Source organism: Leuciscus leuciscus, assembly GCF_965113295.1.
Source record: "Leuciscus leuciscus genome assembly, chromosome: 15".
Taxonomy (NCBI): Eukaryota; Metazoa; Chordata; class Actinopteri; order Cypriniformes; family Leuciscidae; genus Leuciscus; species Leuciscus leuciscus.
Genome location: NC_138739.1, coordinates 17,100,355 through 17,122,394, shown reverse-complemented (window position 1 = coordinate 17,122,394; position 22,040 = coordinate 17,100,355). Strand labels below are relative to the sequence as shown.

General features: G+C 38.1%; 2 protein-coding genes across 14 annotated transcripts in view; both read left to right on the top strand.

The window, feature by feature from the left end:
- The first annotated feature begins 741 nt into the window (after positions 1-741).
- On the top strand, positions 742-3,960 carry LOC309475327 (uncharacterized protein). Of its 10 annotated transcripts, none has more exons than XR_014197606.1 (3): positions 742-1,181; positions 1,356-3,600; positions 3,809-3,960. XR_014197606.1 is itself a non-coding variant. In XM_082138063.1 (3 exons), the coding sequence occupies exon 3, from the start codon at positions 1,466-1,468 to the stop codon at positions 3,494-3,496; it is 2,031 nt and encodes a 676-aa protein (XP_081994189.1). In that variant the 5' UTR covers positions 742-989; positions 1,105-1,181; positions 1,356-1,465; the 3' UTR covers positions 3,497-3,960. The 10 variants fall into 10 exon arrangements, 7 of the variants coding, with proteins under 7 accessions (XP_081994189.1, XP_081994187.1, XP_081994186.1 ...); XR_014197607.1 differs by having other exon boundaries at positions 1,356-3,605; positions 3,655-3,960; XR_014197608.1 differs by having other exon boundaries at positions 1,356-3,658; positions 3,703-3,960.
- A 9,769-nt stretch (positions 3,961-13,729) lies between these two features.
- The window catches only part of LOC309475980 (uncharacterized protein), a 30,342-nt gene continuing 22,031 nt past the window's right edge, over positions 13,730-22,040 (top strand). For 3 of the 4 annotated variants that reach the window (XM_082139027.1, XM_082139026.1, XM_082139024.1), the window contains exons 1-3: positions 13,730-14,054; positions 14,988-15,311; positions 15,927-16,271. In XM_082139027.1, the coding sequence (XP_081995153.1) occupies positions 14,009-14,054; positions 14,988-15,311; positions 15,927-16,271 (715 nt within the window). In that variant the 5' untranslated portion in view covers positions 13,730-14,008. The remainder of the gene's footprint in view (positions 14,055-14,987; positions 15,312-15,926; positions 16,272-22,040) is intronic. The other variant, XM_082139025.1, reaches the window with a different exon arrangement.

Below are 22,040 nucleotides of genomic sequence, written 5' to 3'. Positions count from 1 at the left end.
TGTTATGGCAGCCACGGACTGCACAGTTAACACTGGCCATCTCTAATTTCTTTAAATTGGAAGGCAATTAAATTAAACTAAAGGCCAATTTATACTTCTGCGTCGAGGGTACGCCGTAGTGTACGTCGTAGGCTACGCACGTAGGTGACGCCGTCGTGAGCATTTATACTTCTGCGAATGTCTGTGTTGATGTGCAGTTACACCGCCGAAACGCTAGTTGGCGCGGGTGGGTTTTTAATGTTCCAGTTCCACTGTGTTTACATTCCTCACGGCTATTTTGAGTTTAGGTTTCTACGAGCAATGGCGACTGAAGGAGTCATACAGATGGCTGTATTTCCACACTTCTTCAAGCAATCTCTCGGTCACTTGGTCTATTTCCATGGCTCTTCACTGATCTTCGGAATTTAAAAATGGCGGGCGGGCGGTGCAGAGTGTAGGAGGAAACGCGATGCTATCCAGCCGACCAATCACAGATCTTGCGGTCCGCGTCGCCGCGACGCGTAGTTACATTTTTGAGGAGGTGCGCGTCAGGGTACGGCGAAGGGTACGACGTATGGTACACGTCAATGCGTATGCTACGCCGTACCTTCTACGCGCACCCGACGCAGAAGTATAAATTGGCCTTAAGACAGATAACAGATTGGACCAGGGCAAACACAGCGCTAAGTAGCTAAACCAGGAAGTGAGATTACGCGGATGGCGCCACCCAGTGCTACTTCTGGAATAAGGTGAATAGCCTAATTGAGTGAGACAGGGGTAGCTGCAGCTTGGAGTAATGGGCGTGGAGAGAGGTAGGGGCGTGGCAGGAGGTAGGGGCGTGGCAAGAGGTTTCTCATTGGTCAAAGGAGTTTCCTTCTTGGCAACTGCGTTGGCCAATCAGCAGTAACCATAGTTATACGTCATTCCCTTTAGCTAAAAAAAATCGTCATTTCCTTTAGACGGAAAGGAGATGGCGGAGGAAATACTTTGCTTTACATCTTTCAGCTTGGGTAATTATTTAATTGTTGTTGACAGACACATGTTACAGTGAGAAGAATTAATGAGTCCATTTGCATCGAAGACATCAGTCGGCGATTTATATCGATGTCCGTTCTGTGCTCTCAGTGTTTTTAGACCATGTGAATATCACAGCATACACAGTCATTTGCAAAGCCACAGACTTCGCGCGGTTCGCCATGAACGTAAGTATGAGTTCAGTTGTGATATGCATGCCTGTTATAACTTGTTAAGGTTATAGATAATAACGTGAATGTTGATGTGAACGTATCATAATTGGTAACTTATGACAAACATGTTTTGCTTTATATATGAATTTTCCTATTTTAAATTGTGTTTGATGTTTATGATTCTTTTAGATTTGATCATCTTTGACTGCCACTTGGAATGCAGACAAACCAAGCACTTTCACTGCTTCCACTGCTCAAAAACCCTAATTAAAAAGTCTGATTTTATAAAGCACATAAATATGTGCAAAGTAGTCAAACAGATGGTGCCTTTGTCTCATCAGAGTAGTGACACCGCTCCAAAACCGGTCCAGTGTGCGTCTTTGTCTCCTCCCAGTAGTGATACAGCTCCGAAACTGGTCCAGTGTGCGTCTTTGTCTCCTCCCAGTAGTGACACAGCTTCAAAGATGGTCCAGTGTGCATCTTTGTCTCCTCCCAGTAGTGATACAGCTCCGAAACTGGTCCAGTGTGCGTCTTTGTCTCCTCCCAGTAGTGATACAGCTCCGAAACTGGTCCAGTGTGCGTCTTTGTCTCCTCCCTGTAGTGATACAGCTCCGAAACTGGTCCAGTGTGCGTCTTTGTCTCCTCTCAGTAGAGACACAGCTCCAAAGATGGTCCAGTGTGCGTCTTTGTCTCCTCCCAGTAGTGACACAGCTCCAAAGATGGTCCAGTGTGCGTCTTTGTCTCCTCCCAGTAGTGACACAGCTTCAAAACCGGTCCAGTGTGCGTCTTTGTCTCCTCCCAGTAGTGACACAGCTCCAAAACCGGTCCAGTGTGCGTCTTTGTCTCCTCAGAGTAGTGACACAGCTCCAAACATGGTCCAGTGTGCGTCTTTGTCTCCTCCCAGTAGTGACACAGCTTCAAAACCGGTCCAGTGTGCGTCTTTGTCTCTTCCCAGTAGTGACACAGCTCCAAAGATGGTCCAGTGTGCGTCTTTGTCTCCTCCCAGTAGTGACACAGCTCCAAAACCGGTCCAGTGTGCGTCTTTGTCTCCTCCCAGTAGTGACACAGCTCCAAAGATGGTCCAGTGTGCGTCTTTGTCTCCTCCCAGTAGTGACACAGCTTCAAAACCGGTCCAGTGTGCGTCTTTGTCTCCTCCCAGTAGTGACACAGCTCCAAAACCGGTCCAGTGTGCGTCTTTGTCTCCTCAGAGTAGTGACACAGCTCCAAACATGGTCCAGTGTGCGTCTTTGTCTCCTCCCAGTAGTGACACAGCTTCAAAACCGGTCCAGTGTGCGTCTTTGTCTCTTCCCAGTAGTGACACAGCTCCAAAGATGGTCCAGTGTGCGTCTTTGTCTCCTCCCAGTAGTGACACAGCTCCAAAACCGGTCCAGTGTGCGTCTTTGTCTCCTCCCAGTAGTGACACAGCTGCAAAGATGGTCCAGTGTGCGTCTTTGTCTCCTCCCAGTAGTGACACAGCTTCAAAACCGGTCCAGTGTGCGTCTTTGTCTCCTCCCAGTAGTGACACAGCTTCAAAGATGGTCCAGTGTGCATCTTTGTCTCCTCCCAGTAGTGATACAGCTCCGAAACTGGTCCAGTGTGCGTCTTTGTCTCCTCCCTGTAGTGATACAGCTCCGAAACTGGTCCAGTGTGCGTCTTTGTCTCCTCCCAGTAGAGACACAGCTCCAAAGATGGTCCAGTGTGCGTCTTTGTCTCCTCCCAGTAGTGACACAGCTCCAAAGATGGTCCAGTGTGCGTCTTTGTCTCCTCCCAGTAGTGACACAGCTTCAAAACCGGTCCAGTGTGCGTCTTTGTCTCCTCCCAGTAGTGACACAGCTCCAAAACCGGTCCAGTGTGCGTCTTTGTCTCCTCAGAGTAGTGACACAGCTCCAAACATGGTCCAGTGTGCGTCTTTGTCTCCTCCCAGTAGTGACACAGCTGCAAAGATGGTCCAGTGTGCGTCTTTGTCTCCTCCCAGTAGTGACACAGCTCCAAAACCGGTCCAGTGTGCGTCTTTGTCTCCTCAGAGTAGTGACACAGCTCCAAACATGGTCCAGTGTGCGTCTTTGTCTCCTCCCAGTAGTGACACAGCTCCAAAGATGGTCCAGTGTGCGTCTTTGTCTCCTCCCAGTAGTGACACAGCTCCAAAACCGGTCCAGTGTGCGTCTTTGTCTCCTCCCAGTAGTGACACAGCTGCAAAGATGGTCCAGTGTGCGTCTTTGTCTCCTCCCAGTAGTGACACAGCTTCAAAACCGGTCCAGTGTGCGTCTTTGTCTCCTCCCAGTAGTGACACAGCTCCAAAACTATTACAGTATGAGTCAGTAAAGGAATGAGTTCAGTTCTATAGACTGCTACTACTGTACAGTATGAATCAGTAAAGGAATGAGTTTTTCAGTTCTATAGACTGCTATTACAGTATGAGTCAGTAAAGGAATGAGTTCAGTTCTATAGACTGCTACTACTGTACTGTATGAATCAGTAAAGGAATGAGTTCAGTTCTATAGACTGCTATTACAGTATGAGTCAGTAAAGGAATGAGTTCAGTTCTATAGACTGCTACTACTGTACTGTATGAATCAGTAAAGGAATGAGTTCAGTTCTATAGACTGCTACTACTGTACTGTATGAATCAGTAAAGGGATGAGTTTTTTCAGTTCTATGGACTGCTACTACAGTATGAGTCAGTAAAGGAATGAGTTTTGACTTAGAACACAAGCCTTTGATGACATTCTATTGACGTTTCAAAAAAATGAATTGTAAAAATGACAATTGAATAAATGTATTTTGTATAAAATGGTGTTTGTTTTGCTTAATTGATTAATGTCCCTTACAAGTTTATTAAACTGTTTTTACTTCATTTTATAATTATATGGTGAGTGTTTGATCAAACATGTATATGCCTTTATACAGCAAAAACACTTGCTGTACCATTATTATAAAAATAACATTACTTTTAGTTTGTATGTAGTTTAAATGAAAGTTCAAACTAGTATGACTTTAATAGTGTCAGGAGACATTTTTATCTTTAAAATAATTATTTAATTTGTTTTTTAATGATATTTTTATTTTATTAGTTCAAGTACAGACATTTCAAGTATAATGCAATAAAAAAAAAAACAAGATTAACACAAGGTATTGTAAATGCTCAAAATGTGTAAACCAGAGAATAACAGTAAGTATAAAATGCACATAATACAAATAAATGCAAAAATAAAAGTTTATAATATCAAGGTAGTTATAGATATTTTCAAAAACTTTGTTTTGTGATCATGTTTGAAAGGCTTTCAAAGTATACTGTGTGATCAGTGTTATAAAAGGTAATATATTAGGGTTTCTTTTATTTTTGTCTTATGAATATAAAACTTCGCCAAAATATTTGAATTATATAATTTTGTTTTCAGAAAAATATGGGTTTTGGAAACAAAGTAAAATGTCATGAGGTTCTAAATTAAGACAAATGTTTCTCATATCTATTTTAAAGTCAGTCCAAAAAGAAATAGAAAAAGGGCAATACAAAAATAAATGTTCAATATCTTCAAGTGATGTGTTACAAAAAGTGCATTTATCACAAACAATGTTTTTTAATGATTGATCCTATAAAAAGTCGCGGTGGTGATGACGTCATGTAACCCGCGCCATACAGAAGGTTTCGAAGGTAACGTACTTTTGAATGTATTCTTAATATCATCATTGCTATTTTTACAGTGAAAGAAATGTATTTGGTCTTGTGTAATTATAGTGATTAAGGTTATTGCTCGCTTTCATAGACCGTAAGCACGCTTTTATGCGGATCAGGAAGCTTTTCGCGTCCAATAGAAAATACCTCACGGCACGCCCCATTCCTTTCCGACCTCGTGGCACGCCCATTGCTCCAGTCTGCAGTTACCTCTACTTGAATTGAGTAAACAGCTATGGAGCCAGAATTGGCTATTGTCATTTTTATGTTTTATATTTTACTGGAGGACATGGTGAGGATGTTTCAGCCCCGGCGCTGCCGGATCATGTATTTTCGGTTTAGCCAACCCAATTGAATATAAAAAAAAGTCCAGTATTTCTCGCGCTCGTCATCGGTAGCTGTCACGGTTGCCAGGCGACAAGAACAATCCTCCGTAGGCTCGACCGGTCCGAGCGCTTCAGATGAGCCCTTTGAAAACGTACAAATTTTACGAGGTGGCTAATTCGTACGAATTCATACGACCTCACTCGTACGAATTCGTACGATTTTTGCAAAATCGTACATATTTTACGAATTGCCCAATAGAGTGCCGAAGTAATGACGTCACTTTGTAGGCCAACCCGGAAGTTAGCGGCGCATGGGTTCCCTCGATCAAAAAGCAATGCATTTTCCCCATAGACTTTTGGAAAATCGCAAAAAATAAGATCTGTGTTCAACAAAGAGTTGTGACCCTTACACGTTTTGTCTATCAAGATAATCTTTACAAGTTAATCCAAAATGTATACATTTTGAAGCCTAAATAAAGCCGTCGGATATAAAATGCTAACGGTAGGCTATCAACGGACTACTGGTGCCTTCACGTGCTATGGAAAAGATGATGTTTTCCACTTGTGAACTGGTATTTACCAGTGTGTTGTGTTCAAGTGCTTTTGTTGTCGTAATGTAGGGAAAAGATGGACTCTCAGATCCAGGCTCCTATTGACTGCTAGCTAGCATCTGCTCTGGGTAGGTAACACCAAGCCATAACGGTATTTTTAAAACTGACACTGAGTGTTAACGCATTATATTACAATTGTTAATGACACAACATTGTATAGGCTACAAAAACTATACGCTAACAGTAGCAAAAAACGTTTAGTTGTGTACAATGCTTATCATTCACGACTCTTGCGATGCTCTCCGCCATTTTGAAAAGGTCAAAGGTTATCTCATCTCGGCAACTCGTGCATCAAAATATTCTACGAGTTGCCCAGTGGAAAATACCACATGAGGGGGTGTTCATGTGCATTTTCCACGTCGGCTTTTGGTATTTACCATAATTACCATAGCACGTGAAGGCACCATAAAGCACACCATGGTCGCGGATCAACGTCATCATCAAGCTTCCTCAAACTCACTCACTCGCTCATTATGATCTGCGCTGTGTATGAACCTATGTTTTACAGTCTATGGTATGAACCTATTTTTACAGTCTATGGTATGAACACTTATCCACTTTTTCATGAGAAATACTGCCCCTTCTGTTTTTCAAAAAATGTTAGAAACTAATTTTGTTTATGCGTGCCTCTCTGAGATTTTTTAAATCTTTTGTTAATGTTTTATTTATTCGTTTATTATTTTGTTAGTTTATATAAACCTTAATATTATTTTCTTTGTGATTAAGATTATTATGCCTGATCATTGTGCCCCAAATAAACTTTAAAGATTATCTTTCACTGTATTATGTTTGATTGTGTGTTTGCATACCATTTGCTAATTCGCCAGGAAAAAAAACGCGCTTTAACCATCTCAGAAGCAGTTAACGTTAGCTATGGCCGTATCAATTTCCATGTCCTTTTTCTTAGACGATAGAAAAACCATAGATCGAAGAGAGAACAACTATAAATCTGGACATGAACAGTGCAGCTTATGCTGGTTTACTTGCCGGTATTGTAAGGGCCAGCATGAGGTACAAGGTTAATCGAGTAAGTAAAACTAGGGAGAGATAGAGGAGTTATAATATGTATTTAAGATAACTATGTATTTAAGATAACTATACAAATAATCTCTGAACAAGCATAACGCAGTTCAATTCCAAACATTTAATATAATAGTTGTATATAATTATATATGTTGAATTTAAAGAGAATTGTCAATAGCAAATGCTTATTATAATATATTATAATTAAACCATATATGTTCCCTAAATAAACCTCATTTTGTTAACATTTTCTATTTTTACCTGGTAATCCACAAGCCCCAATGTGAGAGCCTGTGTAGTAAATTTTATCTCACATTCACATTACTGTGAGCTGACTGGAGTGTAGTTACAATAGTATACAAGTAGTATGCAATAGTTTAACATTTAATTTGTGTATTTGTCAGACAGTCAACTTACAGTGCATTAGGCTATACATATCAGCGTGTTCTCTGGGAATTGTCCACGTTTATATAGCACATTAAATATAGTTAACATTTACTACTAAAATAACAAAGATTAATATCATTGCCTGCTTTAACTACCGGCAATGCTGTTTACAAATACAATCATATTATTATAGGTGGGTAAAAGCCAAGTTCACAAGGTGCAGGACCCACCCTATCTATAATTATATCCAAACAAGTTACAATAAAAGTCAATAAACCAGGTATTATTTTGAATATTTTAATTAAACACATTTCTCAACGTAACGTTAGCCTTTAATAAAACTGCAGCGGATCTAATCTATTAAACAGTGGCAAAGTAAACAAGCTTTTAGATATTTTAAGAGAAAGACAAAAGGTATTTTAGCTGTTGATTTGGTTATGAAAAACGTTTATTCTTGCTACTGCTAGCCTTTTTTACTCCATCTGGCACGAACCCAGAGTCTCCGCTGGATAACATCGGACGGAAAACAAACGAGATTTCATTCGATGACTTGTGGTTGCATCTCGGGACAAAACAAAAATAACGTTATGTAGGCTATATTAACTGAAAGGTAAACTTCTAAGAACGTGAAGCTGAAACGCGGGCTAGTGAGAGATTTCATGTTTGTCATGATGACGTCTAAAGTCTCCGCCAAACGATGTAGTCCCTTTTAGCAACTTGTTAGCAACCACCGTTTTTAAGACACAATAAAGTTTTAAAAAATCACAAGCAGGTTATAACTGGTGTGTTTTATGTCATAGATCAAAACGTGAAAATATTTAGAGGCTTTGTTAACCACAGACCTTATTTCAGGCGATTTAGCAAAAACCCATTCAAAAAACCCATAGACTTTAGGGCGAGGGAACCCGTAGTGCTAAAATGCTAACTCACTTCCGCGTTTTGGCCTACAAAGTGACGTCATAACTTCGGCACTCTATTCGTATGAATTCATACGAATGACCTATCGCTGACCCCGCCCCTAAACCTACCCATCACGTGGGTTTAGACAAATCGTACAAACACTCGTACGATTTAGCCATCTTTTTATCATTCGTACGAATTGGTCGTGAGATAGTGTTGCAACTATCAAACGTATATGAGACTTTAATTTTCAAACTGATATGGGACTTTAATTTTCGGAACTGCATATTTCATTAAATATTCACGTACAAATGTGAAGTAACCTACTGAAGTACCTTTTTTCCCCTCACATATGATTTTACATTAAACTACACAAAAGTATATAATGTAACAACCTTGAAAATATTCATAAGTAAAATGCAGGAGTAGCATAATATAAATACAAACTATAATAAAAACCCTGACAAGGAGTTTTTTTTCCCCCTGCAGAATACATACCTCTAGTTTTACTCTTGATACTAAAAAAATGTTATTAAAAGTACTTTTTTCAGAAATTACTCTTTTTGAAAGTCTAATTATTATTCTAATAAATTCTAATAATAGTCTACATCATTTTTTTTTCTTATTTTATGTACTGTAAATGTTTGTTGATTTTGATATGTTTAACGCATGTTGTTAATAGTTGGAAAAAGTAATTTAATGTAGCCCATGGAACAAATGATTTTCATTTACCAATTTTATTTGAAAAAAAAAAGGTATACAAGAGTTTGTTTCATGTAGAAATTATGACTGTCAAAAAAATAAACAATGTCCAGAACAATTCATTCTCTTTTATTTACACATTTAAAGTTGCATAAAAATAATGTACAGATTTTCTTTCCTTTTAAAAAATAGTAAAAAAAGTTGAAGAATATGTAGAAAAAAAATATATTTTTCAATCATTTTCTCAAGAAGAGAAAACAGCCTGTCCATCCTCTCCCTGCTCTCTTCGCCTCTGCCTTGGTGCTGCTGCTGGTGCTGGCTCCTCCTCACCGTGGGCCCTGAGGAAAAACCAGGGCCAAGTTTCAGCAGTGGGTTTCCCACTCACACCCTCACCTGTCCCAGGACACTTGCAATCCTAAGGGCAGAGCAAGATTTTTTTTCTCCTGAATTGCTCTAAAAAAGCTTAACACAGGGGTGCAATCTTAAGTGCATTCTTAACACTGCAAAATATGACACATCAAGACATGCATACAAAATACTTAAGAAATCATATTTCTATATACTCAAATTTGGTTAAAACCACATAGCTTTCATGACAGCACTACAAAAACACATAAAAGTGAAACCCCATTGCCTTATCAACTGCTTTTCTTATTGTTGTGGGCTTACTTCTCTAGCATATTTCTTTTAGCCTAATACACAAGTGAGATAGACTAGTGCAAATATTACAAATAGGTCGTTAAACTAATATTAGCACACGTTTTGCCTCAAACTACCTGAAAAATGAAGCCACGCAATGGTGACGAAGGAGTTAAGATGAAGTTTATAATAAACTTTAACTCGGTTTTGCTAGCCATTTAAATAAATGAAAACATAATACTTATATTTAAATGTGAATTTGCTGTCCACCACCGATCTCTAGTCTCGGCCGCCTTTAAAAATAAATAAATAAATGCTGTCGTCAACGGCGCGCAATGATTTATGGGGTAGAATAGGGTAGGATAGGCCGCTGAGTGTTCATTTATGTATCCTTCCTTTCACGGGGAAACGAAGGACGCATTTGGCGTCGCTTTTGAATCAGGGTAGCCTTCGTCGCGTCGCGATGACGCAACCGGCCTTCAAATACGGCCTTCGGAGGATGCAGAACTGAATTGGGACAGCCTTCATCGCGCCGCGGTGACGCAATCGGCCTTCAAATGCGACCTTCCAAGGATGCAGCCTTTGAATTGGGACGTCCTTCGTCGCGCTGCTGTGACGCAATCGGCCTTCAAATGCGGCCAATCGTCCTTCAAATACGGCCTTCGGAGGATGCAGCCTTCACATTGGGACACAGCTTGTGTTAGCTGGGATGGTGCGTCCTTCAGAGGACGCATAGGCTGCATCCTTGAAGTCTTCAGTCCTTCGAAGGATGCAGCCTTCACATTGGGACACAGCTTATCTCTTGCTCCTCCGTGGAAAAATATATCGCTCTAGCTCTACTCTCCAGTAGCACCTCAATGCAGAACACGAGATCCGGGGGGCGGAGTTGGATCCAGATAAACGGGGGGAGATTGGTAGGTTTAGGGGTGGGTTTAGGGATTAAGGGGTGGAGATGGGTAGGTTTAGGGGTAGGTTTAGGGAGCTTTAATAGATCCACCTTAAATATTTTATTTACTTGGTAATCATGGAAATAACAGTGAAAAGGATGTTTTAGTTGAAGATGAAACTTCAGGCACATGTGCTCTTCAGCACAAGAAAATAAATCAAGGTAACTCAAGCTTTTATACAGAGTATTTTTATTCAGCGTCATTTCCACCTTGGCTGTAGTTCAGTTGAATTATGTACAACAAATATGAAAATAATGTATTTATGTTTATTACGAGTAAACAACATGCTAAGTCCAAAAGTAGCTAAGCCTGACATGAGGGAGTGCTAATATTGCAGAAAAACTGCTAAAATGTAATTTCCACCTCTGTCATTTCCACCACTGAGAAATTACAGCCGTAGCTTTCGACATGATGTATGCTGTTTTTGTGCGCTATTTACATGTTCTCATGACATATTTGTGCTTTTGGACTGAGAACTTTATATATCACCATTCCAGTACACTCTAAATGTATTTTTATTTATCTATATTTATATGAATGTTTTGAGCAGGTTTATATAATTTGCATATCATTTGTAATCATTATTTTTAAAACTATTAGGTATACTGTTCAACTCATATATGTTAAATAATAAAATACATGGTTAAAAATATTTTGGACTGGCAATTTAAGTAAAAATAAACAGAAACCGTCATTTCCACCACTTTCCACCACTACAGTTTTTAAGAAAAAAAATAAGAATAACCAATGATGTGGATCTAAATGTATTTTAAATCAAGTAGTAATAATTCATTACTTACAATGACTTATAATAAACATAGACCTGAGCAAAAAATGAGATGCGTACTGTAGGCAAAAATCCCAACTCGTGGCAACTCCTGGCATTTAGCAACTTTAAATAAAAATGCATTAAGTTCATGAAGTATTAAGATTTATTTTGTTACATGATTAGGTAGCCACTGATGTTGTTGACAGATACATAATCTTATATAACAGTTTTACAATATTATATTGTAATAAAATACATAAATTGAAAAGTGGTGGAAATTACATCTTTATAAGCGCTCTACAGAAAAACTGTTAAATAATAATAATCCATGGAATTCTAAAACTGCCCACTGTTATATTGTGTTAGAAGACAAATGATTGAAGCTAGGAAGATTGTTTTACGAGTGTTTTAAGAGAGGGAATTTTCCATAAACTCACAGTGCCAAAAGTGCTCCTAGTTGGAGAATCACCCTTATACACAGTTGCAGTAAACACCACGAATCATGGATTATAAAGAATCAAAAATGAAACTAGACAGGTGTCACTGCTACATGTGCGCTTGGTCTCTGCGCTTTGCTTACGGAGCTTACCGAAGCTAACAGCCGCTACTTCCGGTTTTCGGCATGTCAAAATAAAAGTATGTGCGCATTTCTAAATAAATTCAAAAAAGCAGCTGCATTTACAGTACCAATAAAGCCTGATTGCATCGGTTTGGTTTTGTCAACTCAAAACTAATCCTGTAACCCCGAGTTTGTTCAGCTACCTTCATGGTACAGGCCCCTGATATGATCTACACCGTATATTTGCGCCAGTTAAGGCTTAAGGCTATAAGAAATAACGGGTAAAATATATATTTTATCAAACTAATCTATTATGACTATAATGTGTAGTTTCTGGTGGCATATGATTGTATAACATAACTGTAATAAACGTATTGGCCATAAAACGTAATTATTTGGTCATAATAGGCAGGAGGGACAATATCAAGTGAAAAAGACGTAGTATTAAATGTATTAAAAATGTAATTGAAATTCGAGTAGTATGTTTATAATAGCCTACATTTGTATTCCCAACATGCTTATTTGAAGTGCATTAAAAATTCATTGAATTGCATTTTAAAGCAACACCAAATAACTTTTCCTCTTCGGTCCCTCTACAGGTTGGAAGCGGAATTGTCCATTTGCGCTGTCGCAGCCTATACTGTCGCACGCACGCTCACTGCACGCGGCTACTCTCGCCGATCGGTTACATACATCCATAGGGTTACATCCAGCCGCAGCCGATGTCGAACACACATATTCTGATTAGAATCTGAGTATGACGACGTCAGTCTAGGAAGATAGGAAAGAATATGTGATTTTAACAATTCACAAAGATGCAATTTGGATCAATATATAAATTGTCTATATTCCAAAGTTAATTGCCATAGCCTAATAGCTGCTACAATGGATTGAACAGATTTAGGACTGTAGCCTAATCTGTTCAGATTCATCGTCAGCTCTTAAAAGTATGTCTACAAGAAGTGACAGAGAAGATTTAATGATGGAACTATGTACATTATTTTACAGATTGAAAACAGAGGGTAGGCTATAATGTACTTTTGGATACCGGCACACATTGGGATAGCAGAAAATAAAACCGCTGATAAATTCAGTAGCACCTCACTGCAGTAGCCTACACGAGATCCAGGGGGCAGAGTTGGATCCAGATCTAAGGGGTGGAGGTTTAGTGGTGGGTTTAGGGATCAGGGGGTGGAGATGGGTAGGTTTAGGTATGTGTAAGGTGGGAGGAGTTGGATCTGGATCCAACTCCTCCCCCTGGATTTCGTGTTCTGCAGTGAGGACCATCTCGATAAATTAATAAAAAAAAGGCATTAAAGAAAAATTTAGTGGATATGAAAGTACCACTGGGGAGAAGTGAGGTAAAATCAGTGATTAAAAAGAAACTAGTAAACAAATGGCAACATAGAAAAAGAAAATAGCAGCACATGGAGATGGTATTATAATATTGACAAATTAGTAGGAAAAGAACAATAATGGAAGGTACAGAAAGGAAGAAGTAATGATCTCTAGATTAAGATTAGGACACACATGATTAAATTCAACACTTGCAGTAATGGGGAAGCATGGAAATGGTATGTGTGGTGAATGTGATGTTTTAGAAACGAGCATGTATTTTTTTTAAATGTAATAAATATGATGATCAAGTTTAAAAGGATAGACCAGTAAATGTCACAGGCCTCTTGGGAAAGGGATTGAGAGATTCTGTTTTAACCTTTTTAAAGAATACAGGATCAGCGCATATAATGTATGGGGATTGTGATGCTTCTGCCCACCTTGAAGGTTGAGGAGCCCAGGGCGGACGTTGGAGGAGCTGAACACGCAGCGCCAGCAGAAGGTGGGTGAGGCATACATCCACAAATAAAAGGAGAGAATAGGGAAGGAATATAAAATAAAATGACTATACAGATGCATCACCCATATAGGCTGTACAGTAGGTGGCGGTAATACTCCTAAGGAGTGAGCGGCCAGTAACAAGAAGAAGAAGAAGACTCCACCCAATCCCCGGTAGAGGGCGCTAAATTTCTGTTTTCTCCATTACCGACAGAGACGCTGCGTTCCGCCATTGAGTCTTCTCCTCTTCGCCCAATCTTTCAGGATATAGCGTACAACTGTTTATTTTTTCATAGCATATAAATAATAGTTAAACGTATTAGTGAATTATAGTTGGTAATAAAAGTATTTCTGTTGTTTTGTTCAGTACGATTTGGTTAACAATCGTCGTTTGCTGTCCGTGTGGGTGCGGTTCAGAAACGACAAACAATTAGACAGAATCAAGATTTATATATTTTTGAAACAACATCAATATGAAGACCATTTCCCAAAATTTCATATTTTCATTGTTCGTCTGCGGTAAGTGTTTGATAAATGTTATCTAACTTTTGGTTTCATATTGTAACCGGAAACCGACGATTTCTGATATTCCAACGCATTGAAGAGGGGAGCAGGGACAACGAACACTGCCTACAGGCAAAACGACGCACCACAATCAGAGGGGAATGATATTTCTACTTGTATAGATATTCGATCGTTGTCATTAGCAGCCATAATACATAAACAACGCTCTATTAAAAAAAAAAGTTTGTTTATCAATAAGCCTTCCTTTGTTAAACACTACTACTTATGCATGCCATTTTGGGACAAAATGGGTACACATGTATTTTAATTTATAATTTCAAAAAACTAAAAAACTGGTTTGTTTGTACATTTTTTAATTTAAATGCACATTTTGTTTGTACATTTTGTTTGTACATTTTGATTTTATACATCTGTTATTTATTTTTAATGGAAAAAGTTAACGAAATACAAATAGGCCTATACCAGGTGCTTCTAAAAAAAAATTCTCCCTCTCTTTTAATGGTTATATCATCTCTAGCTATATCAACTCTCTGATGTTTATCCATAATTAGTGATATCAGACAGAAGCAATCACAACCACAAAACGCATCAGCTTCTAAACTCTATTATTTAATTATTTTCTGAACAATTCTGTCATGTTGCTGCCTCTGAGATAAATTGTTTATATTTTGGTAAAAAAAAAAAACTTTGTGGCGTGAATGTTTAAAGTGTATAAAAATCGAATAAATGTAAAAGTAGTGCATCTTCAGATTCTAAAAACCACTGACAGGTTTTGTTTGTGTTTGTAACTCTGTTTGGAAGACTTTACATAAGTCAATTAGACATAAGTTAACAGATAGACAAGACTCAGATAAACTGGATTACTAACATGACCAGCAGTGTTGTGTAAGTTTAAACTTGGAGAAACAATTTCTGTTTGTTCTGCAGGAGTGTTTGGTGTTGATGCAGATGAAGTGAAGACAGTGATGGAGGGAGATTCTGTCACTCTGAACTCTGATCTTACTGAAATACACACATATAGGCACATACTGTGGAGGTTTGGCACTGAACTCATAGCTCAGATCACTGAAGGTAACATCTTATATAAAGATGGTCCTGATGGGAGATTCAGAGACAGACTGCAGCTGGACAGTAAAACTGCATCTCTCACCATCACAAACATGAGAAGGAACCACTCCGGACTTTATAAACTAGAGCGTGTCAGTGAAAGTGGGACGGACGTGGCCAAGAAATTCAGTGTTAATGTTTATGGTGAGCATATTATTATTATTATTATTTTTATATATTTTTTTGTAATTACGTTTTTCAAGTTTGTTTTTGTTTTACAAATTAAACTGAATTACATTAAGATTGTAACTACCAAATTAGTTATACTGTGTTCAGCAGTCTTGCATTATTTTTGTTACGCAGTATCACACTCATGATGATGTTCTGAATATCATCACAGCAATGATTGGGTCACAAGTGATCACATGAATGATATTCAGAACAGCAGCATGATGGCGAGTGTGATATAGATTTTATAACATTTTTAATGGTTCTAGAAAGAAAGTCAAGTCATTATATTTTGTTAAGGTTGTTCCACCAGTATTAATAGTCCAAAGAAGAATCAGCAGTTGTGTAGAAATAAGAATTGTAATGTTATCTACTGAACACAGACAACTGCAGTGATACAAACATCGACTCTTGGCCAGTCCAGTTAGGATGTAGCTACCTGTTGTACATGTCAAACTGATTATTTTATCAATCTGCATGTGCCTTGTGTAGTAACCACAGAGCTAACCAACTGTAAAACTTCAGATTGCTGTTTTACAAGTAATGGTGTTTAATATGTTTAATCTCTTTCTGTGAATCTGTTTCTTGCAGAATCTCCACCTGCTATTGTGGTTGGTGAAGTTGAAATAAAGAGTGTGTCAGTGATGAAGGGATATTCTGTCACTCTTCAGACTGGTGTTACTGAAACACACGGAGATGAGCTGATAGTGGTGAGGTTTGGAGATGAAGGAACACTCATAGCTAAACATGATATAGAGGCAAAGAGCTCACCAATATATGATACTGATGAGAAATTCAGAGACAGACTGAAGCTGGATGAGAAGACTGGATCTCTGAACATCACAGACACCAGAACCACAGACTCTGGACTTTATACAGTGAAGATCAGCAGCAGCAAACAGACGTTATACAAGAGTTTCACTGTTACTGTCAGTGGTGAGTAACTTAAGTCTTTTAATGTAATGATTGTTTATCAGCTGTCTGTAAATCAGGTAATGTGACTTCAAAGGGCTCATTTTAGGGGTGTGCAGCAGAGCCTAAATCTGAATCTGTAACCCTCTCAAAATTAATTGTATGTGTATTCAGATAAAACTGGAAATGGGTTGTGTATAAACCAGAAGTTTGAAACTTACATGAGAAGCTCAGTTTAAATATAATTATGTTCCCTTTAAAGTTTTCATTTGACAAGTATGCCTTGTATAACTCATAAAACATTTATATCTATTATAATAAAATATAATAATTTATTTAAATATCTTATGATTAAAGCAATAACACTAAATGTTATTGTTAAATGAAGAGGAACTTTTTTAAGAGGAACTTTGTGTACAGAGTTGTCAGGACAGTCATCCACATCATCAAATAAGAGTCTTCTGACTCTAAAACAACTGACTGGAGAACATGGAAGTTGAAAGATAAAATATTTAGTGGTAAAAAAAAAAAAAAAAAAAAAAACTTTACTATGCATACAAATGCAAATTCTGGACAAATGATAAAGAATACACAAATGTTTGCCGGTTCCAGGAGAGAGTGAGACAAACATATGTATCTCATGGATGGGCAGATTCAGTCCTGCAGAGTTCAGCTCCAACCCTGATCAAACACCTGAACCAGCTGATCAAGCTCTTCAGGAATACTAGAAAGATACAAGTGAGTTTGATCAGGGTTGCTGCTAAACCCTGCGGGAAAGTGGACCGGCCATCCATTACTTATTATATCGTACAAGGTTTAAAATATTTAAATAGACATATCGAAAATGTGTTTGACTTAGTTGATTTTACTCTTGATGAAAGCTCTGTTTTCTGAGAGATGTGCAGAGATGAGAATGTGGCTATTTGATTTGTGATCGTGCTTTGCTCATTTCATTCATAGAGTTTAAACTTATTCACTTCAAACAATCATTATTGCATAGTGATTTTAGAGGTTTATATATAATGTGCTATGGTCCTCTGGCTCAGCTGTTATTCACACTGTAAAAAAAAAAAAAAACGGTAAAATGATTGGCAGCTACAGCTGCTAAACATAAAATGAAAGTAAAATTTCCTGGTTTAAACAAGGTGGAAGAAAAATAACGTTTACATAAATGTTCATTAAACATTTTACAGAAAAACACTGTTATATTACATATATTTCCTGAATTATGACGATCAAACACCTTGACTATATATTTTTTTAAACAGTCAAATTACTGGCAGACAAAAAAAAAAAAAAAAAAACGTAAAATTGAAGTAAAATATCATAATTTGAATAAAATGCAAAAACTTTTTCAGAAATTTTCAGTAAATGATGTATAGAAAAACACTTATTTTACAGGTCTTTCCTGAATTATTATGATCAGTACACTTTCACTGTAAAATGTAAATCTCTTACTGTTAACCATTGGCTAGCTGTAACACACAGGAACTAATGTAACTACAGACATCACTGTGTTAGTGACTAGACAGCTACTGCCTTTAAATAAAGCAACTACCGTATTTTCCGGACTATAAGTCGCACTTTTTTTCATAGTTTGGCTGGTCCTGCGACTTATAGTCAGGTGCGACTTAGGGCGCTTTCACACTGGCAGTTTAGTGCGGACCGGGGCACGGTAGGGGTGTTCGGTTCCGTTTTTTTTGGAGTCGACTCCGACTCCCGACTCCTAATTTTGGAGTCGGTGGAATCGACTCCTCGACTCCTCGACTCCATTTACTTTGAATTAAAATAGGGTCAGGATTCAGAAGGTGCGTCTCAATACTTCCTCGTTTCTCGCTCGTATGTCCTACGACCCTGAAACCGATCGAGCTCCGCTCTCATGTAGGACATCTAAATTCTTTAATTCCACCGGGAGGGGGGCGAGGAACGAGGAGGCTTCCTGAGGAGTCAAGAGCGAGGATACAAATGTTTCCTATACTAAAATGTTTAATCAACTAAACCTTATAAATCCCCCTCCTTTTCACATCGCAGCTTCTTCAAATCATATTTAAGTGTGCAATATGTTAGTATTAATCATTAAACTTGTAAAAGCAGACTTGTTTTAGACAGTGTATTTATCTATTTATTTTGTATATTATTTTATATAATTTTAATGTAGTGAAGCTATGAACTTTAACTTAAGCATATTTAACTTTATTTTTTAACTTTTTTTGTTTAACATTGAAAAATATTAGTTATATTATTACCAGTGGTGGAGGAAGTACTGAATCTCAGTACTTAAGTAAAAGTACAAATAACCAGAGACATATTTACTTTAGTAAAAGTAGAAGTACCACAATGAAAACCCTACTTAAGTAAAAAGTAGCCTACCTGATTTTAAATGTACTTTAAGTATTAAAAGTAAAAGTACTTGCATAACAATTTATTCTCTTAATGTCTATATTCTAATAATTAGGGCTGTAACAATAGCAATATGAATCCGAAATCGCTACACTCAGATCTACGAACCTGTGTCGCGGTGAGAAGGCAGAATCGCGACACACACCTTTTTTGAAGTTAACATTATAGCCTACAATACGTAGACCTACACCACAAAACTAGTTGAGGGTAAATTATTTAATATTGGGCAATTCCATCGTTGTAAACGGGACATTTGCAGTAAAAACTTGAAATATAAATTCTCAGAAAATGCATTTAATACATATTGAAAAATATCAGTATGCGTTTTATATTTAATGGGAAATAGCCTAGGCTACACATGCGTTACGGGACACAAAAAATCTTTCACTTTTAGGTAGCAAAATATTTTTTTGTACCTAATTCTGTGAATTACACTGCGCAAACCAAAAGTAATACCCACCGGATGAAGAAGGGTTGGCTCTCCACAGAACATAAAATATTGATTTTATTTTATTTTTCGTGTTCCCATTTATGAGGAAAAAACAAAAGACGTGACAGTTCTCTGTTACGGACATGACCGCTCTGAAAGCGACTTTAAAACTTTCACTGAGACCTCAAACAGAAAGCACAAAGCCTTTTTTTTAAAGTGAATTTCGTTTTGTATTAATTGTATCTTAATTTTAATCAATGTTTCATCCAGGATTTAATAAATAAGTAAATATAGTAGAAAATAGATAATCACGACACGTAGGCGCCGGCGAGTGAACTGAAGCGCGTCTCATAAATGAACCAAAACTCAGCGTATAAGGTAGCCTATCTATCTATACATTATTGTTCTTTGTTTTCCTGGCATTACTTTTTTTTTCCCTCTCATTTCTTTATCTTTTTATTTTAATTTCCGTATCTTTACATTCATTATAATCTTTTCGTTATAATGAACTGTTGCTGTGTTGAACTTGAAAAAAACACTCGACACTGGGAGTCGACTCCTGACCTGGAGTCGATTCCGACACTAGGGCTAGTGAGAGTCGAGGAATCGACTCTTTTGGAGTCGACTCCCCATCTCTACGGTTCGCATGAAAAATCGCTAATGTGAACGCTGTCATCGGACCCGGGTGCGCACTAGAGTACCGAACCCGAGACTACCTGGAGGAGGTGGTCTGAGCTCGGTTGCTCCCGAACCGTGGCGCGGTTCGCGTTAATGTGCAAGCAACACGGACTCGGGTGCGCGCTTGTTCAGGAAGTATAGTATCCCGGACATGCGTATCACTGTCGATATCATTGTTTCCTCACACACGACAACCATGAGTGGCAGGGGAACGTTGTGGGACACTGAAGAGGTGATGTCTCTCACTATGTTGTGCATAATAGCACCAAAAAAACTGACAAATTACAGCTATGCTCAGTCGAGTTGTATTATCCATGCATTTTCCGTGTGCGTTTGCGATGACGTAAGATCACTGCAAACGCACCTGGGTTCGATACAACTAATTGAGTGTGAAACCAGACCAACGCTGCGGGGGGCGCTGGGAACGAGCGCACTCGGGTTCGGACCGCAGCAAACGAACCCAGTGGAAAAACGCCCTTATATATCAAAATTAATTCAGACTGAGATGAACCAAGAGAAAACATTACCGTCTACAGCCGCGAGGGGGCGCTCTAGTTGGTGGAGTTGTTCAGAAGCGACACGGATGATGAAGAAAATGATGAGGAATGAGATCGCGGGAGCTTGGTGAACTTGTTTACTGGTAACTTGCTTGTTGGACTCGCTGGCTTATGTTAATTTAGCTTATTCAGCCTCCCAGATATTTGTTCTTTATGCTATTGTGTAGCTGAATAACGTGTGCAGTGCGTGTGCGGTGCGTGTTGCGGTGCATATGCTGTGCAGGAGCAGCACGCGCTAAAGTGCTTTCACATAAGCTGCGTTTGCAGTGCGTAACTGACCCACGGCTGTAACCCCAAACACATTGTATTTCAAATCCAGAAGTTATCAGCAAATTTTATTTTAAAAAAAGAAAAAGTTTTTTGTCAGCATTGCGATTCTCTTTATACGTATACTCTTTAATAGACGTATTCACGTTTAAACACAATTTAAACAAACTATTATTCAATGCATTACTTCTATATAATTGTATATTAAGTTGCTCAAGCAAGTGGTAAAATATTTAACCATGCACTTATATTAAAATCGCATACATTTTAAATTAAAACTTAAAATTGACAAAAACAGCAGACTCATACCCTTTCTTTTGCATAATTTAAATCTTTATACAATAAATCTTGCATGTCACAAATAACTTGTTTTTCCACCTCCACGAATGAGACGAGTGTTGTTCATTATGTCGCCTTGTTGAAGTAAATTGTAGTTTTCCTTGATTTACCAACGCTTGAAGTAAAAAGATGACTGTGAAAAATAGTAGGCTAGTATTTAATTAAATGCATTTATGATGAAATTACTACATTTTCATGTCAATCTGGTCAATCTGTATTCATTTTGACCACAAACCGTGTGCTGTCACTTTAATTCAGCGCGTGCAGCACAGCAAAAATAGACTCGGTGCGGAAACGATCGCTGCACTGCTGTATACGCACCGCACCTGGAACGGATCGACGGACTGCAACCGCGTGCATTGTGAAAGCTCTGACCTGTTAACAAGGGTACGGAAAAATATACGCACTACAAACGGAGTATGTGTGAAACGGGCGTTAATGTGTTACGTTAACATACTGGACACCTATTCAGCCTGTTGTTCTGTGTGCTACTGTGTAGTTGAATAACTTGCCTTTCCTGATTAAATGTCTGTTCTTGGTCTTGGATTTTGTGAAATAAATTTCTAAATAAATGCGACTTATAGTCCAGTGCGACTTATATATGTTTTTTTTCACTTCATGAGGCATTTTTTGACTGATGCGACTTATACTCCGGAGCGACTTATAGTCCGAAAAATACGGTAAGTATATTGCTGTAACTGTGTGTTTCTAAAGCACATTTGCCATGGCAAAAATGCAATATTAAATATGATCCGACAATGTTGGCTACATATTGGTACTACCCAGAGTCAAATCTCTGATTAAATTATTTAATATTATTATGTTATTTATTAAATTCTTAAACAATTTAGTATTAAACTGTTTATTGTAGCCCTACAATAATACTGCATAAAATCCTGCAGTAATTATACAGTAAATGTTTTGACAGGATCATGACATGTAGACACACAGACATCATCAATCAGCATATGTATCTCAACTATGGCTGCAATTGTCGATTTTGGTCGATTGAGGATTTTTGTTGGTTGTCACCATTGAGGAGATTCATTCGCTGTTTCTTGATGTCTCTGTGCGTCTAAAAGACACAGCTCCAAACATTTTCTGAATAATGACTTTCAAAAA

Bases quoted from the DNA above. Each gene is read 5' to 3' on its own strand.
- LOC309475327 (XM_082138061.1), top strand. From the start codon at position 1,040: ATGAGTCCATTTGCATCGAAGACATCAGTCGGCGATTTATATCGATGT. The intron at 1,182-1,355 runs GTAAGTATGAGT...TGATTCTTTTAG, and splicing joins TCGCGCGGTTCGCCATGAAC to ATTTGATCATCTTTGACTGC.